We start from the raw sequence: 20907 nt of genomic DNA, 5'->3' as shown, positions 1-20907 counted from the left end.
TTATATTTGAAAGAGCTTTTCTGCTCAACTGCAGATGGAATGATGATGGTTGGCATGTTAACGCCTCTACCAATCTTGAGTTCTTCTTGGCTCTGTTTGAGGCTAAAGGCTGTGATGGAGGCCTTCTACTCCTAGTCCTGGGTAATTGTCTCCTGGTATCACATTCCTTGAAGAAGTGTAGGGCATCATATTTAATAAGCTCATTTTGTCTTGCCTTAGGGAGTATAGGTCCAAAGCAGGACACTGGTATAAGATTGGGTTCTGAGGCCCAAGTAGGTATCTATCATGCTCATTTACTTGCTATGACTTCAGACAAATCCCATTCTCACAGTCTCAGTTTAATCTTCTGCAAAATGGGTCACACCACATCATGAGGCTTTGGGGCCTCAACTGCTCATCACTCTAAGTCAGAAGCAGATCCCAAGCTTTTATCTGAAGCTTTGGACAGTTATTTTTGGAGGTAGATGGCCATGAATGCAGGCACACGTCCTGTTTACCACTTCCGGTCTATGGACTGGCAGAACACATTAATCTGGCCATACAGTTTTAGAGGATTCATTTCCCTTTCTCCTGAAGCCCATGCAGGAGCCCCAGGTGAGGCAATGCTGCTCTGGGTACAGTCTGAGATTTATCCTCGGATTGTGCCTGAGCAGCAGAGCGCTGAGTTCCTGGCCCCAGTTGTTTTTCTTCTGCAGAGCTGTGTTGGGCGTTGCCTGTGGCCAGCATTGTGAGCACTGTGACAGGCGGCCTCATGAATCTTGCTATGGTCTCCAGGACAGGGCTATTCTCGAGGACATTATCCTCAGCATCACAGAGTGGCTCCTTTGTGGAAGAAGTACATAGGAGACACTTCTTTCGGATCTCAGTATTCAGAACAACTGTGCTTCTGCGAATAAGCGGACTACTTCGGATAACCCTTCTGAGAGCTGAGCTGCTGGCATATGCAGAGCCAGTTTTGGAGCCCCGTCTGGCAAGCAGGCAGGCCCGTGGACAGGATAGTCTAGGGTCAGTCTTACCCCAGGCTTGGTTTTTGCAGCTTCCCTCCTCTTTATTTTCCATTTGCCCCAGTTCCCTTAGCTTTTCGTTTTACATTTTTCTCTTGTATGTGTCTTTATAAACACCTCTGTCTGCTGCAGAATGAGGTGTGATATAAATATGTGAGTTTGTGCTTAAATCCACCACACTTTCAAGGGAGTTGTGAGGATTCAGAAGGAATTGTTTGGCGAATGCTGTAAAAGCAGCCCCACCCAAGATGGAGCGAGGGCTGGGTGGGAGGCAGGGGTCTTTCCTCCAGACTGGATCATCTCGCCACAGACAGCAGCCGCCAAAACCCAAGCCCAAAGTGCTCATTGGCATCTGTTTATTTATTTGTTTGTTTTTAATAAACGAAAGATCACTAAACACACTTTGAAATTTTTGTCACCTCCCTTGAGATGTTGCTTATTTGACTTAAGTCAAACTGAAACTCTGGCTGAAACTCATTTTGTAGATGCACTGGCAGGGACTTGTTAGGGCAGCAGCATCCCGCAGGCCCTAGGGAATGGGAGGGACCACACTTCTGGAAAGACTGGATGGGAAGGAGGGTGTAGGGATGCAGGAGGGGAGCTAGGGAGCCCTGGAGAGGAGTTAAGTAGGCCCCAGAACGATGGGGCCCTGAATCAGGCCACAAGCTTGGCCTATGCGTGAGTGGACCAGGGACCACAAAATTTTTCAGAGGGGTCTGCTCAGAAAATAAAGTCACAGAGCTCCTGGAACCACCTGCACTTTCTAACAAGGGAAAAGAAATTTTACCCCTGGACCAAGTGGCCATGCCCTCTGCCCTGCCCTTTGGGCTTTTCAAACACCTCCCCTCCACACTAGGCTGGCTTCTGAAGATGCAGTGCCGCCTTTACTTTGGACTGCCTCACAGCTGAGGGGTCACCAGTCACAGCCATGGCCTCGGCTGGCTTCTTGCTATGTAATGCGAGCAGAGTAGGAGCATCACCCTCCCTTTCCGAAGAGGATCCTGATTTCAGGGAGGGCAGTGACCTGCCCCAGGTTACTCGCCCCAGTCCCGGCACAGGCCAGTCAAACCCAGGGCTGCAAGGCCTATGCCCTTTGCACAAAGGCAATATCCTGGCACAGGGGAGGAGAGTCTGCCCGCCAGCCATGCTAATATTCCCTCGGAGCTGGGCTGGGGTTGAGGTCTGCCTCGGGGATGGGCTTATGCTTCATGCTGTCTTCCTTGGCAGTGGAATCTGGTGTGTGAGGACAACTGGAAGGTGCCCCTCACCACCTCCCTGTTCTTCGTAGGCGTGCTCCTTGGCTCCTTCATGTCCGGGCAGCTGTCAGACAGGTAAGGACATGGGAGGGGAGGAAGGTGGGATGGTGCCCCTCGTCAATCACTGCCTATCTTGGGGCTGGACTGAATTCAGGGTATTTCTACCCAGAGAAAGGGAGAACCCTCAGGCCGCTGATTCAGTGATAGGAGGAGCCCTGATGTCTCCTATTCACCCTGCCCTCAGTCCCCTTCACCTGGACACACTTTTGTTCCATTCTCCCAGCCTCATACTCCCAGGGCTTTGGCCAGTGGTGGGGAGGGGCCACTGACCCCACTGGAAAGTGGGGTCCTCATACCACAGACTCCTTGACAAAACATGACGCTACCATCACCACTGCCCTCTCTGCTCCACCATTACCTCAGGGGTAGGGGTGGATGGCACAGGATCTGTCTGCAAACGGCCAGCAGCCAGACAGTGAGCCCCAACTGTGCACACACTGCTGCTGTGGCTTGGACCCTGGGCTGGGCACTGGGGCCACAGAGCTGACGCTGGCTCTGGGCCTCATAGAGCTTACAGGCCTGAGGAGGCAGCATCACAGCACCGGGAGACAGTATTCCACAGGCCCCTGTATGTGCTGTGGCGACCAGTGCAGGAAGGTGGGGGTGCTAAATGGCAGTGCTGGGAAAAGCTTCCCAGCCCAAGCCAACAGCCAGAGACCTGAGTTTGGAAAATGGGGCGGGAAAGGCTGTTCTGCTCATACCTGTGCTCCATTCTATCCACTGGTCACTACCAGAATGTGAAGGTAACACTTAAACCAACTTCAGTGTCACCAACAGACATTGCTGAAAGCTACACCTTCCCACAGAGCAGTGGTTTGCAATTTTGGTTGCATGCTACTCATCTGGGAAACTTTCCAAAATCTTAATACCCAAACTGTATCCCAAAATCTTGGGAGGTGGGATGCTGGCATCAGTATTTTTTCCAAGCTCTCCAGGTGATTCCCAGTGCAGCCAAGGTTAAAAACCACTTGCGGAGTGACTCTTAGTTCTGGATTTACAGAATTTTCATGTTGCTGATTCAAGAAATATCTGCAATCTGTGCTGTACCCACTTTCCAGAAATGTGCTGGTAGTATCTATCTGTGGCTCCTTTTAAAGAGCGTATTTCCACATGGTCCTTGTGTACGCTGCTCCGTGCTTTTGAGACATGATGTCTCCACAGGAAGCTGAGAATCTCAAAAGCTATCTCCTGAGCGGACAGATACCTGAGACCTCACCAAGGAGGAAGATGGGAGGATGTGACAGGGAAAAAAGTATGCCAGAGCCCTGAAAAAACACTAAGTCTGCATTGATGCCTGACTCGGGCTTGCAACACACCTTGGCAACCTACACATCTCATGTTTTGTGTTATACTGCATTCTCTAGGTTTGGCAGGAAGAACGTTCTCTTCGCAACCATGGCTGTACAGACTGGCTTCAGCTTCCTGCAGATTTTCTCCATCAGCTGGGAGATGTTCACTGTGTTATTTGTCATCGTGGGCATGGGCCAGATCTCCAACTATGTGGTAGCCTTCATACTAGGTAGGAATGGCTTCTGGGATCCAACTATGTGGTAGCCTTCATACTAGGTAGGAATGGCTTCTGGGACATGGGGTACTTCCCTCTAACCCTCTGAAGGGCCCAGAAAGAGGAAATCATCAGGCCATTGGGCTGTGCTTCCAAAGCCTTTGGATATATGTGTGTTGGGAGGGAGCTGTAGCCACAGCTCTTGGAGCAAGTCAGGGGCAGGGCAGGCACTCACAGGGAGCCACCTCTGTGCTGAGCCCTGAAATATGGTGGAGAAGAAGAACAGGAGCCATTAAGAACCAGCTGCATAACAGCTGAGACACATTCTTAGGAGCACAGGGCTTAAGAGAGGCACAGAGGAGGACAGTTTAGGGGAAGGGCAGCCTGAGGATGTCTTTGATCTGAGTTGTGTAGGCTTGAGACTTCTTCCTGGTTGCCGGTGAAGAGACTTAGGGTAGTCACTGTGGCCAGTACACAGGTGGGGAGGCTCATGCCAGACAGGGGGAGTTCCGTGCCAGCCCGCCATCACTGGGCCTATCTGGCGTCACCCTGAGTCAGAGCCCACCCCAGAGCCTATCAGCTAAGCACAGGACAAGCCTCCCTGCACTGATAGTAGCCCCATCTCCTGTTAGGCTGCATGAGGAAGACTCATCAGCTACAAGGTCATGAGGAGGTCCCTGGGGCCCTCAGCAGCTTTTCCTGGGAGGGAGTTAGGTGAGCTCCAGGCAAGTTGATGAGGGTCATCCACAGGAGTGACAGAGTGTGTTCTTGAGCCCAGCGAATGGGCAAATGAGAGAAGCAGAGGTGAGGGGTATCTCTGGGACAGTAGACACTAGTTCCCATCCTCTCTAGGGTGATAATATATTCTAGGTGGCTCAATACCATCCCAATTTGTCCCTATTGTCACAGTGTCATTATTAATAATACTCCTTTAATAGAAGTCTAACGATTCTTCTTGCCTCAAAAGTCCGAATCTGGTTAGGTGACTCTGATTGCTTTTTAAGAGTCTGAAGGACTCGCTGGCTTTGGAGATGCTGCACTGTCTTAATTGATGGTGTGTACACCTTCTGTCAAGTTGCCAGGATGGAAATATTCCAACCCTACTCCTTTAATTATTTGCGAAGAGCCCCGTGCCATGGGCTCAGCCTCAGTGTCTGCAGAGGGGAGGAGGGAGGAGAGAAGGTGGGAAGAACATGCTGGAGCCACATGGTCCCAGCAGATAGCACACTCTTCAGCAGGCCCCAGCGGGAGGAGGCTGCTCCCCTTCCTGTGGGGGGAAGGAGCGGGGCAAGATTTTCTTGAAGATCATTTGTGTGGAGGGCACAGGGAGCTTCAGGCCAGTGTTATTGGAAACTGGAGATTGGAGGATCTTACGATAGAAATTGCAACCTCCTAGTCCCCAGTGGCTCCAAGAACACAGGGCAAAGCCTATTGTCTTCATATTCAAAGTCCCTAGAATCCATCTTCCGTGTGATTATCCTCCCTAAGCCTGAAAAACCCAACATGTGGCTCTGCTTGGGCCAGACACATACCAAAAGCCAAACAGGCCTCCCCAAAACAGAGGACTCTGACCAGCAGGCCCATATCCCAGGAGGACCTGAAGGACCATCTGGAACAGAAGGGCAGAGAGTCACAGTGAAGCCAGAGAAGCTCTCTCCGTGGGAATGGGAACAAGGTGGGACTTGTGCCAGGTGGTGGCATCCCCAGTTCTATAGAATGGGCAGCATTGAGATCTGCCTTTTCAGTGGCACGGGGTGATTCTGGGGCCTCCAGGCCTCCCCTATGTGAGCGGCTGAGGCAGGAAGAGCATACCCCAGGCTTCCTACAGGAAAGGGCTGCCCCTGCGGCTCTGACACTGTCATCTACTCTCCTCCCAGCTCCCCGTGCAGTGTGTGGCCCCACATGCAGGGTGAAGAAGGGTAACAGGGCCAAGGGGAAAGTAAGGCCATGGAAGATCAGTCAAGCCAGCAGTCAGTAGGTAAGACCCTGGGTGCAGCAGCCTCGCTATCAGCCGGGATCCAGGCCTCTCAGGGCTTGCTATCAGCCTGTGGCCAGGCCTGTTATAGGGTGCTCTGGGAGGCTGTCTGTGGTAGTTTTACTCCATTGTGCTCTGCAGGAAATTGCTGGCTTTTGTGTCCTGGTAGGAGACTTGTTGTGTTGGGTTCTCAGGTCTGAAAGTTTAAGTGTCCCTGAAAACCAGCCTGCTCTGGAATGGCTGGACGCCCCAGTCAGCACCTGGGGTTGGGGGACACAGTACAAAGGCAAGGTGGCTGCTAGCTTCCCTACAGTGCAGCAGCGCTCTCTGGTGTTTCTGGGATAAAATAGCTGAATTCCAGGTTGTATTCAACTAAAATAAACCAAAGGGTGTGGTCTGGGTTGAGGTGTTCGGTAGGCGCCTTCCACCCTCTGGCCCTAAGGAAGGGTTGGCAAAGCTCTGCATGATAATTTCACATTAACTTGGGAAGCCAAATTACTCTCACTGTCAAAGAAGTGCAGAAATGAGTCCTTGTTTTGTGCTGCTTTTTAAAAATGATCAAGGCTGCCAGAGTCATAGAAGACTAGAAAAGAGAAAGAAAGAACAGTGATACCCAACGCAACATTAAGCAGACACGCCTGGAAGTGATGGTGTTGCCAGAATGACGCTGGTTTAGGAGGAAATGACCACTCGGGACCAAGGACACTAACCCTACCCATGCTCCAGCTCCCCTCACAATCTCCTACTGTTGCTCAGAAATAATGCCCTCCACCTGTCAACAGCCTTCTGGGTAGAATGCCATCAGTATCCTCTCTTATCCCCCATAACTAGCTGCTTAAACACAAACTTAAACACAAAAAAACTCCTGACTGATTCATTAATTCAGTATTTTTCAGTACTTCTAACATCAACCTCCCATGTGACATTTCTTTGGGCATGCTGAACCATTTAAAGCTTTGCTTCCTCTGATGTCTAGAGGTTCCTCCTTTTGATAGGTGTATAAGTGATGGCATCTTCCTTTACAACTCTGGCTACCAGGAAGCTCGGGCAAATTTGAAATTTAACTACATCAATGACGCAGCTTTTACCAGCCATATATATATATATATATATATATATATATTTTTTTTTTTTTTTACTGTTTTTAAATTGAAAAGTTGAAATATAATTTTGTCTTCGCCTGTTTGGGATGCCATAACAAAATCCTGTAGGCTGGGTGGTTTAAAAAACCAAAATTTATTTTTCACAGTTGTGGAGGGTAGAAGTCCAAGATCAAAGTGCCAGCAGGGTTGGTGTCTGGTGAGGTTTCTCCCGTTGGGTTGCAGATGGCTGGCTTCTCCCTAAGTCCTCACATGGTCTTTCCTCTGCTCAAGTGCTCAGAGAGAGGGAAAGCAAGAAAGACAGAGTGAGCCATAGAGAGCTCACTCTCTTGTGTCTCTTCTTGTAAGGACACTAATCCTATATCCTATCAGGTCAGGGGATCAATGTATGAATAATAGAGGGACACATTCAGTCCATGACAGATTTGCATACCGTGATATTCACACTTCTAAAGTGTATAATTCAGTGGCTTTTAGTATATTCACAAAGTTGTACAGCCATCGACACTATCTAACTCCTCATCACCCTGAAAAGAAACCCTATATGAATTAGCAGTCATTTCCCTCTTCCCCTCGCCCCTGGCAACCACTAATTTACTTTCTGCCTTTAATGGAGTTCCCTATTCTGCACATTTGATATAAACAGAATCATATATTATGTGGCCTTTGTGACGACTTCACTTGTTTTCAAGGTTGATCCATGTTGTAACATGAATTAGTGTTCCACTAGATGAAGACAACACATTTCGGTCATCCATTCATCAGTCATTGAACATCTGGGTGTTTCTACTTTGGGGCTGTTATGAATAATGCTATGAACATTAGAGAATAAGTATTTTTGTGGATATATGTTTTTAATTCTCTTGGGTATAAGGTAGGACCTCTGCTGGGTCCTATGGTGATTCTATGTTTAACCTTTTGAGGAACTGCCAAACTGTTTTCAAAATACCTGCATATTTTTGTTCTTTTCACCAAGGCACAACTTTTTACTTTTCTTTATATCTTACTTTAATGTTACCATTATTTTATTGTATTTAAATTTGAAGTTGCCTCAAAATCTCCAAGGGATGAGCTGGCATATAAATACATAAACATGATGCAGAAATTTGCTGGCATACCTTATTTGCATTGCACCATGAGAGGGAAGAACTGGGGGGACCCAGGGAAGAGCAAGAACGCACTCCTGTCTCTTCACGAGGAGCTCACTCCCTGATTGTGCCTCTGCAGCCAATGCAGCTGTCACTGTGGACAGGGGGACATGGGTCAAGGGAGTGGGGCACATATTGCTGGGTATACACAGAGATAGGAAATGTTACTTTTGACTGGAGTGATCGGTGCAGAGAGAGGGGAAGCCCTGAGCAGGGGAACATCTGTTAAGCCCTGAAGAGGGGTTCTGCTGTCTTCCACTGGGACTTTTTGGATCAAAGGCATTGTACTTTCCATCATTCCCCTGACATGTAGCACATTTCAACTGCTTGATCAGGATAAAGAATAACTATTACTGAGCACCTGCCACATCCCAGACACCCTCCTAGTTACTTTACATACATGATCTCAGTCTTCATAATAATATCTCCATGAAGGAGGGTTTATCACAGTCACTCTAGTAGCAACTCAGCATCAAGGAACCCAGGCTCTCCCCATGCCAGATGGAGGACATTCCTAGCCCATGGTTCCTGGGTCTCACCTCATATCCTGGCAGCTGCACTACAGTCTCGTTTCTTGAGCTTGGGTCTACTGAGAGCCTATGTTGGTCATTTATGAAGGTGCATGTCCTGCCTCTGTGTGGAATGGGCCCAGCGGTTCCTGGGGCAGGTACTGCTCTACATGGAAGGCAGCCTGGCCCTCTCTGAGTCACTCCCTCTTGGAGAGAGTGCTCAGATTCAGATGGGTGTGACAGGTGGTGGGCAATACTCCTAGGGCTATGCTGGCCCTCATCCTAGCCAGGTCATGTCCCTTTGGCTTAGATGTCAAAGTTTCACTCCCAGGAGAAACTCAGAGGCCCAGCCAGACCAAGACCAACCAGGCTTTGCCCTAGAAGCGAAGCAGGCAGAAGAGGCGGATAGAGCATAGGGGCCAGGACAGGGATCCCCAGTCAGCACAGCAGGTGTCACCACTGTCATCTGTTTCACTGCCACATGGAAAGGTCATGGCAGCTGCAGGCCATAAAAGACCTGTGTAATCAGGCTTTTCTCCTAGCATTACTCAGAGGGGGCTGGCTGGCTTCCAGTGATAAGCCAAGGAAGGGAAAGTGCAAATCCACTTCTGAAAGAGGGATAAGGTGGGTGGATCACCTGAGGTCAGAAGTTCAAGACCAGCCTGCCCAACATGGCAAAACCCCGTCTCTTCTAAAAATACAAAAATTAGCCTGGCATGGTGGCAAGCGCCTGTAGTCCCAGCTACTTAGGAGGCTGAGGCAGGAAAATCGCTTGAACCCAGGAGGCAGAAGTTACAGTGAGCTGAGATTGCACCACTGCACCCTGGCCTAAGCAACAGAGCACAAGTCTGTCTCAAAAAAAAAAAAAGAAAGAAAGAAAAAAAAAGAAAACTGTAAAAATGATAGCAGGATATGGCTTCACCCATCTCCCCTCATGTCTCTACTGGAATCTCAGCTGAAGAACTGCTTTATAAGGCCAAGTCATGCCCCCAGTAATTTTTTTCTTGGAAGGTAGACCAGTATCCATAGAGCAAATAAGGCTTAAATCCTGGTGCACCACTTATTATATGCATGAATTTAGGCAATTGGCTTTCACTCTGAAGTCTCAGCTAATTATGTGTAAAGTAAGAGGGATATTAGTTTTTGTTTTTGTTTTTGTTTTCGTTTGAGATGGAGTTTCGCTCTTGTTGCACAGTCTGGAGTGCAGTCGCATGATCTTGGCTCACTGCAACCTCTGCCTCCTGGGTTCAAGCGATTATCCTGTCTCAGCCTCCCAAGTAGCTGGGATTACAGGTGCATGCCACCATGCCTGGCTAATTTTTGTATTCTTAGTAGAGACAGGTTTCATCACATTGGTCAGGCTGGTCTCAAACTCCTGACCTCAGGTGATCTGCCTGTCTCGGCCTCCCAAGTGCTGGGATTACAGGCATAAGCCACCGTGCCTGGCCTGGAATATTAGTTTTTATATAACTGGTGTGAAGGGTCAAAGAGATAATATATGTAAACACTTAGCCTGGAACCTGTCTCAAAGTACCTACTCAAAAAAATGCTAGCTGTGAAGATGGTGATCCTGTTTAAGGAAGGGTTACTGCCTAAAAGAGAGCAGAAAGTAGGGCTAAAAAGGAATTATTTCATTTTGTACCGTCCCTGCTGTCCACAGGAAGGCAAAGAGAGAGACCTACAAAGTCTCTGTCCCGAACATGCATTCTGCAAAGTTATATAACTGTTCTGGTCTGAGACCCACGCTTAGAGAGGGAGATTATCCAGGAACCCAGTAGTGTAACTTTTCCTTTCTTAACAGGCTCATGAAGGTAGGAGAAAGCTCCTCTGGCCTCACAATTCTACAAGATTCTCACTTGATCTTGCGCACTTTCTCTTTTCCAAAATCAAACCCTCTGCCGCTGAATCTCTGCTTAGGAATAAAGCACCTTCTATTTATTTCCACATCATAATCACAGCCAAAGGGTTTAGAAACCAGTGCATAGCAGGAAGGTCATTAATGAGGTCAGAAAAGACCTGGAAATCGTACTCATGATCCTCAAAGAAGTCAGGCCCTATCTTTGGAAATGGGTTTATAGGCTGAGCCATGCTCTGGGTGGTGAGGGCAATTGTCTCCAACATGGGATGCAGGAGGCACAAAGTACTGGCTGTTTCTATCAGTCTGGGTTTTTAAATGGCCTCTCGAGAGGGACCCACTGAGGCAGATCTCTCAGTTATGAACAGTGAAGGAGAATGAGTGGGGTGGGATGGGAACAGGTAGGTGGTAAAATGAGAAACCAGCCAACAGAGTAATTTTGCTGCTTCTCTGGAATTAACTCTTAATCCCTTAGCCTGTGCCTAGAGCAGATAAACGTGACCGAGAAAATCTCTCTTAAAAGGCAAGCATGAATGACCTTTGAATTATCTGTTTTGTATCTTCCAGGCCACTTCTCTGTAGCGGGGGCAGATCCCCAACAAAAGGTAGAGCCATTGCCATTGGTCAAGTCTCCGCCCCAGGTGTAGAGAACCAAGGGCAGACTCTGTGGAAAGGGCCTGGAGCTCCGGGACGAGAGAAGGAGCTTTATTCTTGGACTACCATCTGGTGCCGAGTGATCCAATGTGGCAGTGAGCAGAGCAGGGGCCAACAGTCGCCTGCATGTCCTTTCCCAAAAAGCAGTGCCCGCACCAAGCAGTCATGGGCCTTTCTGCTATTCACGGAAAGCTCTGTGGAGTTCAATGGGTGTGTGGCCAGATCTAGGGCTGCTGCCTACAGAGGCAGCAGAACAGCGCCTGCTTTTCTTTCCTTGGTCCAAATGGACTGTGTCTGCGTGGGCTGATCTCTGGGCACAGCATGGCTGCAGGGAATTCAGTCCTGGGTGCTGAAGGCCTGTCTGTGCACCTTCAGAGCCAGCTCCCTCCAACTGATTTCTCAGGGCTCAGGCATGGGTAAGTGTGCCCTGAGGTCTTGGAAACGGTGAACTCTCCACTGGCTCCTGATGGGCCAATGTCTATTTATTTACAGTTCAGAACTGTTGGAAAGGCTACACACACCGTGACCCCACATGGCCCCTCAGAAGAGCCACTGCTTGTCTCCTGAAATGCTCTCTCTGCTTCTCATGTTGGGGCTCTTATTTTGGAAATTTGGCATTCTCAGAAGGGATTAGCTCTTGGGGCTGGGCATGATATTTTTATGACATGGAATGGCCTTAAAATAAGTTGGCCAGGTGTGGTGGCTCACGCCTGTAATCCCAACATTTTGGGAGGCCAAGGCAGGTGGATCACTTGAGGTCAGGAGTTCGAGACCAGCCTGGCCAACATGGCGAAACTCTGTCTCTACTAAAAATATAAAAATTAGCCAGGCGTGGTGGTGCACGCCTGTAATCCAAGCTATTTGGAAGGCTGAAGTGGGAAGGTCACTTGAGCTTGGGAGGCGGAGGTTGCAGTGAGCTGAGATCACGCCACTGCACTGCAGCCCGGGCAACAGAGGGAGACGTTGTCTCAAAAATAATAATAATAATAATAAATTAATTAAAAATAAATAAATAAATCTATGACTCTATTAAAATCTCATAGAAATTCAACCTTCTATAAGTTGCCAAGTCTTGGATCACGTCCCACCTTCCTCTACCCTGACCATGCCTGCTCTGGGCCATGAGGCAAATGCCTTTCCCCTTTTCTAAGTGGTGATAGTTTGAACTCTAACTGCCACATAATGATATAAAAAGCAAATATTGAAGTGAGTTAATATGCTAATACTCCTCCCTTGTTTTGAACAGGAACAGAAATTCTTGGCAAGTCAGTTCGTATTATATTCTCTACATTAGGAGTGTGCACATTTTTTGCAGTTGGCTATATGCTGCTGCCACTGTTTGCTTACTTCATCAGAGACTGGCGGATGCTGCTGCTGGCGCTGACGGTGCCGGGAGTGCTGTGTGTCCCGCTGTGGTGGTGAGTGTGACTCGTCCCCAGACAGGCCCTCTGCTGTGGGTCAGCACACCTGGAACACACCTGGAGCCTGGTGCTGACCTAGCCTGGGCTTGCATGACCTCCACGGAACTCGCGGAGGCCAGCTTCCAAGCCGGGAGAGGTTTTGCCTCATTGTGGGTGGGCCTGTGTGCTGGAGTTTGAGTCTCCATTGTCCTAAAAAGCACATTCTCAGGATTCCAATCTCTTCCTTGACACCAACCACTCTTTCTGTTGCTACTTGTTATTTGTGGAGCTGGTGGTGTTGGATTTTGTTGTTTTTAACTCTGCCCCCTGCTCTTTCATCGCTTTTCTCTCTCTAGAAAAATCTCACTCTATCCAACTAATGTAATTCTTCAAGCTTCCCTATCATATAATGATTAGCATCTATGAAAGGGAAGCCTATTTATTAGCACTATGATAGTGTGCCTATTTATTTGCTATGTCTTGAAGAGTGAGAAAATTACTTTTTATTTAATAAATTGTTAGAGAAATGTTCTCTTCTTTCCTCCCACAACCTCCCAACTCAGTTTTAACACAACAGTTATAGGAATAACAAAGTTTGAAGATTCTGGCCTCAGTCTTACCCAATATGACTATCTGGGGGATTTCAGGTGAAAGAATAAATTAAAAATCATGGAACAAGGTGTCAGACATACCCATACCCTCTTTTTGGAGATTTCCTGTTTCTTTGCTTTTTCATATTTAAGCAAGAGAAAAGGGGATTCCTTCCATTGGTGGGTCTGGCTCTATCTCTCTCTCATTCTCTTCCTCTCTCATTAATTCTTGGTTTGATTTCATTATATCAAAGTCAAATCTTCCAGCACTGACTGTTTTCACCGAACTGCATAACTTCTACCTGCTTACACATCACACAAGCTTCTTTGACCATTTTTTGGAACTCACAATTTAGACTAGACCTCATGGTTGCCCTGTCCTTTGGACATCTCCTGACTGGGAAGCTGTCTAGGCCTTTATCTTACTGTAGCTGTTAGGCAGTCATAGAGGTTGACAGGCAGGCCACCTGTCTGACTAGACAGCGCAGGTCAGGTGGGCTCACTCTAAGCCCCTGTATTCTCATGACCTGTAAGAGTGCTGTGATTTACCAGTGTAAATTATTGGCATGAAGTGTGCAGGGGGAGTTGACAGTATGTTAAAGGTTAGGTATTATTCTGATTTGCAGCATTCCTCTGGAACCCTGTCTGGGGACCAGGAAGCCTGGCCTGAGGAGCAGTGAATAAGGGCTGGCCATGATCTACATAGCTGTGCCTCCAAGGAAAGCATCCCAGATTTACAAGAGCAGAGCAATTTTCTGAATGAGAGTAATTATCATCATCATCATCTGCCCTTCTCTCCACAACTCCCTTGCTAGCTGAATTTATTGGAAAAGATGTTAGTGACTAGAGGTTCTCTCAAGACACAAGACAAGATTATTCAAAGGTTCTTTTCTGCCTCTTCAGCTGAATGATTTTAATAAACTATGTTCTCTGGCTCTAGTTGTCATTTTGACCTAAGAGACCAGTACTTTCAAAATGTTATAATTAGCCAGGTATGGTGGTTCACACCTGTAATCCCAGCACTTTGGGGGGCCAAGGTGGGAGGATCACTTTAGCCCAGCAGTTTGAAACCAGCCTGGGCAACATGGCAAAACCCTGTCTGTACTAAAAATAAAAAATTAGCTGGGTGCAGTGGTAAGCGCCTGTAGTCCCAGCTACTTAGGAGGCGGAGGTGGGAAGGTCCCTTGAGCCCGGGAGTTTGAGATTACAGTGAGCTATGTGATCATGCCACTGCACTCCAGACTGGATAGAATGAGATGCTGTCTCAAAAACAAAGTTATAATCAATCTTATTAATGTATGATTCTATCAGAGAGAAAGAGAGAGAGAGAATAACAATATAAAGCCTCCGATGGGCTGTACAGAGATTAGTAGGGATGGGATCTTTGCCTCGGGACCATATGTCACAGCGAGGAATGAACAGCTCTGATCCATTAGCCCTCCAGAGTCAGCCTCCAGTTTCCAGCAGAGAAGGTCCATCCCACAGGGAGCCTGCTCCCTCTGCCCTAAGGAGAGCTCTTTCTTCTGTTCCCCAGGAGCTGGTCCATGAATGCTCCTGGCTGTGGGCATACTGTACCAGGGACTTGCCCCAGACAGAGGCCAGCACGGGACCAGCACTGACAAGCTGAGTGCTTCACCTGAACGTTTACCAGTGGTCTTACCATTTTCCTGTAAAAGAAAATAACTTTCTTCTGAACATCCCATCCTTGCAGGTGGGGCTTCCCAAAAGGATGCTCATCCGTCTAGTGGTTGGGGTATGGAGGGATGCTTAGAGCTGACATGGACCCTGCCGCCTGCTCAGTATGAGACAAGCTCTCCAGCAACACCTCACTCCTGTTTAGTCTGAATTAAATCTACAGAGAGATTATAGTGTGCAACCTCATTTGGCACTCCATTGACTTTTGAAATGATCAGCTAGATTTGACATTATGTGCACCAAAAAAAAATCAAAGCAATTCAAAACTGGAGATACCAGTGGCCCTGAGTACAGTGGGCTAGAAATGGGAGGTAAACCTACATAGAGGCACTGCTGGTGGTTTGGGGGACTTTTTATGTCCCAAGTTTCCTTTAAAAGGCTTGGCAGAAAGTGGCCACAGGTGTGAATGGAGTATGTGTATAGGGGGTGGGGATGGGGTAGGGAAGCAGGCCATAGATGCAACATGAGGAAAGCTATGCAATTTCTAGCTGATTAAACATTAAGAATCTGAGGCCAGTGGTCTGTAGAAAAAAAGGTAGGATATTTCTAAGCATAATCTGGTTGGAGAAAGATACTGGCCCAAAGTAGAAGCATCCATCCATGAGGTATATCGTGGCTGTGTAGTAAGATCTCTAATTCTGCACTAATATAGTAGCCACCAGCCACATGCAGCTATTTAAGTTAAAATTAATTAAAAGTAAATAAAATTAAATTTTCATTTCTTCAATCACACTAGCTCAATAGCTACATGTGGTTAGTGGATGCTGTCTTAGCACAGATACAGAACATTTCAGAAGTTTCTATTGGACAGCACAGTTCTAATTACTGAGAGTCAGTGACCTAACATTATTGTAGTTCGTATAGGGACTAACTAAAGGCATATTCTGAAAAATGCAAACTAGGCTCATTTTTCAACTCATGTGCTAGTAAGCTGGAGAGGGGACCTGCTGGTTGGTCATTTGTTTTGCTCTGAGCTAATTCCTAGCGTGGATTTGGGGCCAATTAACTATAGAGGACTCTGTGTCTGCTACTTACAACTTGTTTTCTAGGCTAAGTAAGTACAGATGCTCTTCGACTTATAATGGAGTTACATCCCAATAAGCCCATTGTAAATTGAGAATATTCTAGGTCAATACACCTAACCTACTGAGGTAGGAGGCCAGACACGACTCCAGAGGCAGGGCTTGGACACCGGACCAAATTGAGGACCAGCTAAAACAGAGCCAGGGCAGAAGACGCTTTCCGTAAGACACGCCCATCCGTGTGCCATGTCAGTTTACTGTTGCCATGACAACACTCAGGCTTTATCGCCCCTTTCCATGGCAATGACCCAAAAATTACTACGCTTTCCCTAGAAATTTCTGCATAAACTGACCTTTCATCTACATGTAATTAAAAGTACTTATAAATATGAGTGCAAAACTGTCCTGAGCTGCTACTCTCTGCCTGTGGGGCAGCCCTGCTCTGCAGGAGCAGTCACGGAGCTGTAACATTGCCTCTTCAATAAAGCTGTTTTCTTCCACCTCCAGTTTGCCCTTGAATTCTTTCCTGGGCAAAGCCAAGAACCCTCATGGGCCAAACCCCACTCTGGAGCTTGCCTGCCCTACATCCCTACCAAATATCATAGCTCAGCCTGACCTGTCTTAAACATGCTCAGAACACTTACATTAGTCTACAACTGGGCAAAATTTTCTAACACAAAATCGATTTTATAATTAAGTGTTGAATATTTCATGTAATTTATTAAATACTGTACTGAAAGTGAACAACAGAATGGCTGTATGTATGAGTACTCAAAGTAAGGTTTCTACTTAATGCATATCATTTTTCTCCTATAGTAGAACCACCATAAGTTAGGGACCATCTGTACTGACAATAGGTAAGGAAAATGAGAGCTGACAGGGGAATGGCTAAAATATTTTGAGAAATAAAAATTTAGAAAGAACAAAAGTCCTATTATTTGCAACTGTGTTTGAGCATCAGCTATAAATGGGAATAGACTATGTAATTTAAAACAATAACCTTTTAGACATTAACAAAAAGACAACATTGGGGCTCATCTCCCAAAAACTGGTTTGGGCACTCACTGATCTGAGAATCTGTTGAAAGCCATGGGGACCCCACACAGGTGGGTGTCAGTGCCCTAACCTTCTCTTTTGACTAAAGGAAAAGATCAAGAACACAGGTGCCCTGGCCATCCTTTTCCCAATAAACTGTGAACATCACCAGCTGGGACACCAGCAATTCTCCTTAGGATGAACCCACTGCAAAGACAGTCTCTTCTCTAGGGGAATTAATAGTCTAGTAGCTATGTTTCTTTTATGAGCCACACTACCTATAAGTTTTGGATGAACTTCTCCAGAGCCCTGGCTCAAACATGCCCATAGTTAATGCCACCCCTTATGGTCTGGTCCTGGTCTCAAACACAACTGATGATTAGTCTTATAATTTGATCAGAAGTTTGAAACTTGAAGGTGCTTTTATTTATTCCTATGCTCCAATAGAATCTTATGTGGACTCCCTTTAAAAAGACAAACTAGAATTTTACAAAATTAAAACTATTTGGGGGAAACTCAGATTTAATAGTATCCAACCCTGCTGTTGTGAAAAATTATTAAATATTTAAAATAAATTATAGGTTCATTCCTGAATCTCCCCGATGGCTGTTATCCCAGGGAAGATTTAGAGAGGCTGAAGATATCATCCACAAAGCTGCAAAAATGAACAACATAGCTGTACCAGCAGTGATATTTGATTCTGTGGAGGTAAGCATTTGCAGATGTTTCCTCTTGAGATCAGCTATGCATTCTTGATTTTATGGCATTTAACTTCATTCAATATTTGTTAAGTGCCCACTATGTACCAGGGATTGCACTAGGCCTTAGGAACACAATCATGATTAAATTCTAAGATAAAATCCACCTTAAAGGGCTGTTTATAAGAATTAAATGCAATAATATATGTAAACTGCTTAGCAAATAGCAAGCATTCATTAAATATTAGTTCCCCTTATTTTGCAAGTTTATCATCAACTTTCTATTGGCATTGCTGCAAACCACGGACACAGCTATGAACTGATGGTTTTTAAATGTCCAGATTAAGTGGGAAAATATGTTTCAGGGCTAGTCTACGCTGGGTTCTCCACTGTACCCTGAATCTTACCACAGACTGCTGAGGAAGCTATGCATGTCTTTAGTCTCGCTCTGTATCATGTCTAGAACCTTAAGGCCTGAAAGCACAGGCTTGAGGATTCCCCCTTGAAAGCTGGTGGCCACAAGGAAAAGCTGATATTCTGTGGAAGCAGCCACACCTCCTGACAGTTTGTAAGGATATGCAGTGTGCCATACACCGAGCTGGCTCCTAGAGGAAATAAGAAAATAAGGCACAGCCCCAATTCTAAAGGAACATAGAATGTAACTAAGATGGGCAAGAGGATTAGATAAAAAGATAAAGAATGGCATAAGGGAGGAAACGGTAAGTATCCAAGTAGAGACACTGTGTGCCAGCAATACGGAGAAAGAGAGCAGGGTGGCCCACGGCTGGAGGCAGGTCCAAGCCAGGGAGGACAGCAGGACTCACTTAAATGAGTGGAGAGGATGGGGCAGGCCATTCCTGTCTAGGAGATAGGTAGGAGTCTGCTCAGGACACGTAAAAAAGACTGTGGTGGCTTCAGTAACATTATACATGCCCTGCACCAAAGCATGTAGTGCGGAAAGCAGAACTCTGTAGAGGACAGTGGGCATGCCACTGCTCACCCCAACAGCTTCCCCCATCTCTGGCCTTCAGGACCTTTTCCAGAAGCAGATACTCTGGCTATGGCTAGAGGCTTAGAGTGGCCATGAACTCAAGCTCTCAGAGGGCTGCCAGGACAAAACATCCCTTAATCCTTTGCCCTTCAAATCAAGAAGTCCATTTCAAGTCTCAGTCCATTTAAATGGATAAAACAACAACAACAACAACAACACTGGGAATGTCTAACACTTCTGCCCTTCGGGGCTGTGCTCGGTGTTTATTGGTATTTATCAGCTAGGTGGCCTGATTCCTATCTGCGAAACTTACAGTCTAGTTGTAGGGATCTACCTACATGGATGAAAGCAATCATAAAATAGATATGAGATATATAGTTATGGACAAATAAGAATATAGTTCAGTGTTAAAACACATGGTTCTAGCAGTGCCTTTATATATTTTATATATACACACACATATATACGCATTTATATATGTGTATGTGTATGTGTGTGTATATATATATACACACTTTAAAAAAAATTGAGTCTCACTGTGTTGCTCAGGCTGGAGTGCAGTGGTGCAGTTATAGGTCAATGTAGCCTTGACCTTCTGGGCTCAAGCAATCCTCCCACCTCAACCTCCCAAGCTGGGACTACAGGCACTTGCCACCAAACCCAGCTAACTTTTTGTATTTTTTTTGTAGAGACAGGGTTTCACTATGTTGCCCAGGCTGGTCTCAAACTCCTGGGCTCAAGCAATCCTCCTGCCTCAGCCTCCCAAAGGGCTAGGATTACAGATGTGAGCCACCATTCTCAGCATGACAGTGCCTTCTTTCTTCCTGTCATGATGCACATCTAGCCTGAGCTAGACAAACCCATTAAGGGAAAGGGGGCTTGCGCTTTCCTGAGGCCTGGTCATCTCCCATGCTCACCTCCCGTAGGATCCTCTTGAGGAGGATCTGCAGAGCCCTGCGCCAGCAAATGCACCCTATTTAGAATGATATTGAAGAGCCTACCAAATGCCAGGCACTGTGTTCTGCTCATGCATTTTTTTTTTTTTTTTTTTTTTTTTTCAAAAAAAGACACTAAGGCACAGTGAAGTTAAATAACTTGCTCAGGATCACACAGATGTTAAACTGGGATTTGTGACCTAGTTCTCCCAGGCACCAAAGTACATGCTCTTAATAACTGTGATTTTTCACTTCATGTTAGAGGCAGTAGCATTAACTTGGACAGGAAAAGATATAGAGTAGAGTATTGTCTCAGAAAGCAATCTCAAGCATCCTTGGCTTCAGAAGAAGCACCTTCAACCTACTCCTGGTACCTGATCCGAAGACATTTTGGTGCCTCCACCCAGGCCAGAGACAACCACTGGATACAAGGATATTCTTGTTTTGAGGTTTCCAATCCTGGCTGCTCATCACAATCACACAAGTGCTTTAAGAATACAGATTCTCAGGCCTCTGTTCAAAAGAGTAGAAGTAGGCAAGCCCAGGGAGGAACCTGGCAACCTGCATTTGAGAAGGGCCCTGTGGAACCACCAAGTGTTAGCACAGGACTGGTCCACAGGTCCTGTCTGTGTGCACCACCCCAGAACCCTCCAAGAGGATGTCTGGCTCCCACTAGTTTATGCAGTGGCTTTGCTTTGTTATAATACCAGGGTTATTCTGCTGGGGGCATATTCTGGGGCTCTACAATCCAAACAGTGCGGGAGAGAAAAGGCAATGTGGCTGTGAGCTGTGTAAGTGTCTGATGATTCCTAGAAAGAAGGACACTCACATTTGGAGAGCACCTGCTGTGAAGGCAGGCCTGGCACTCCCACTTCTTCATAATAGAAACTCCTCTATCGGTCTCTTACTGCGCATGCACTGTAGGGCCACAAAGTCACAAAGTCTTGGTACTTCATCCCTGAGAGATTCTCCATCTCATAGCCTAATAACTTTTATGTTAGTTTCAATTCTAATCAGCTTAGTTACCTTGATTCATAATTCATGGCAAGTTAATATTAGCAAATTAAAAGCAAAAGAATAGGCCGGGCGCGGTGGCTCACACCTGTAATCCCAGCACTTTGGGAAGCTGAGGTGGATGGATCACCTGAAGTCAAGAGTTTGAGACCAGTCTGCCCAATACGGCAAAACCCCATCTCTACTAAAATACAAAAATTAGCCGGGTGTGGTGGCAGGTGCCTGTAATCCCAGCTACTCAGGAGGCTGAGGCAGGAGAATTGCTTGAACCTGGGAGGCGGAGGTTGCAGTGAGCTGAGATTGCGCCACTGTACTCCAGCCTGGGCGACAAGAGTGAAACTCCCTCTCAAAAAACAAACAAGTAAATAAATATAAATAAAAGTAAAAGAGTATAAGCCCATTAATAGCAGTAAAGATTTGTCACTGACCGCTGATGGCTAGCCTCTTTTCCTCAATGATACA

The 20907-nt window shown here is 46.5% G+C and overlaps 1 protein-coding gene across 3 annotated transcripts in view; it reads left to right on the top strand.

The window, feature by feature from the left end:
• Positions 1 to 20907, top strand: part of SLC22A4 (solute carrier family 22 member 4) — a 50291-nt gene that overhangs the window by 15807 nt on the left and 13577 nt on the right. For 2 of the 3 annotated variants that reach the window (XM_032156482.2, XM_032156481.2), the window contains exons 2-5: positions 2232 to 2335; positions 3685 to 3839; positions 12312 to 12483; positions 17389 to 17515. In XM_032156482.2, coding sequence (XP_032012373.1) covers positions 2232 to 2335; positions 3685 to 3839; positions 12312 to 12483; positions 17389 to 17515 — 558 coding nt within the window. The remainder of the gene's footprint in view (positions 1 to 2231; positions 2336 to 3684; positions 3840 to 12311; positions 12484 to 17388; positions 17516 to 20907) is intronic. The other variant, XM_058440520.1, reaches the window with a different exon arrangement.

The sequence above is a fragment of the Hylobates moloch genome, unplaced genomic scaffold (genome assembly GCF_009828535.3).
Source record: "Hylobates moloch isolate HMO894 unplaced genomic scaffold, HMol_V3 SCAFFOLD_6, whole genome shotgun sequence".
Taxonomy (NCBI): Eukaryota; Metazoa; Chordata; class Mammalia; order Primates; family Hylobatidae; genus Hylobates; species Hylobates moloch.
Note: the sequence above shows the minus strand (reverse complement) of the source record. Positions and strands in the feature narration are given on the sequence as shown.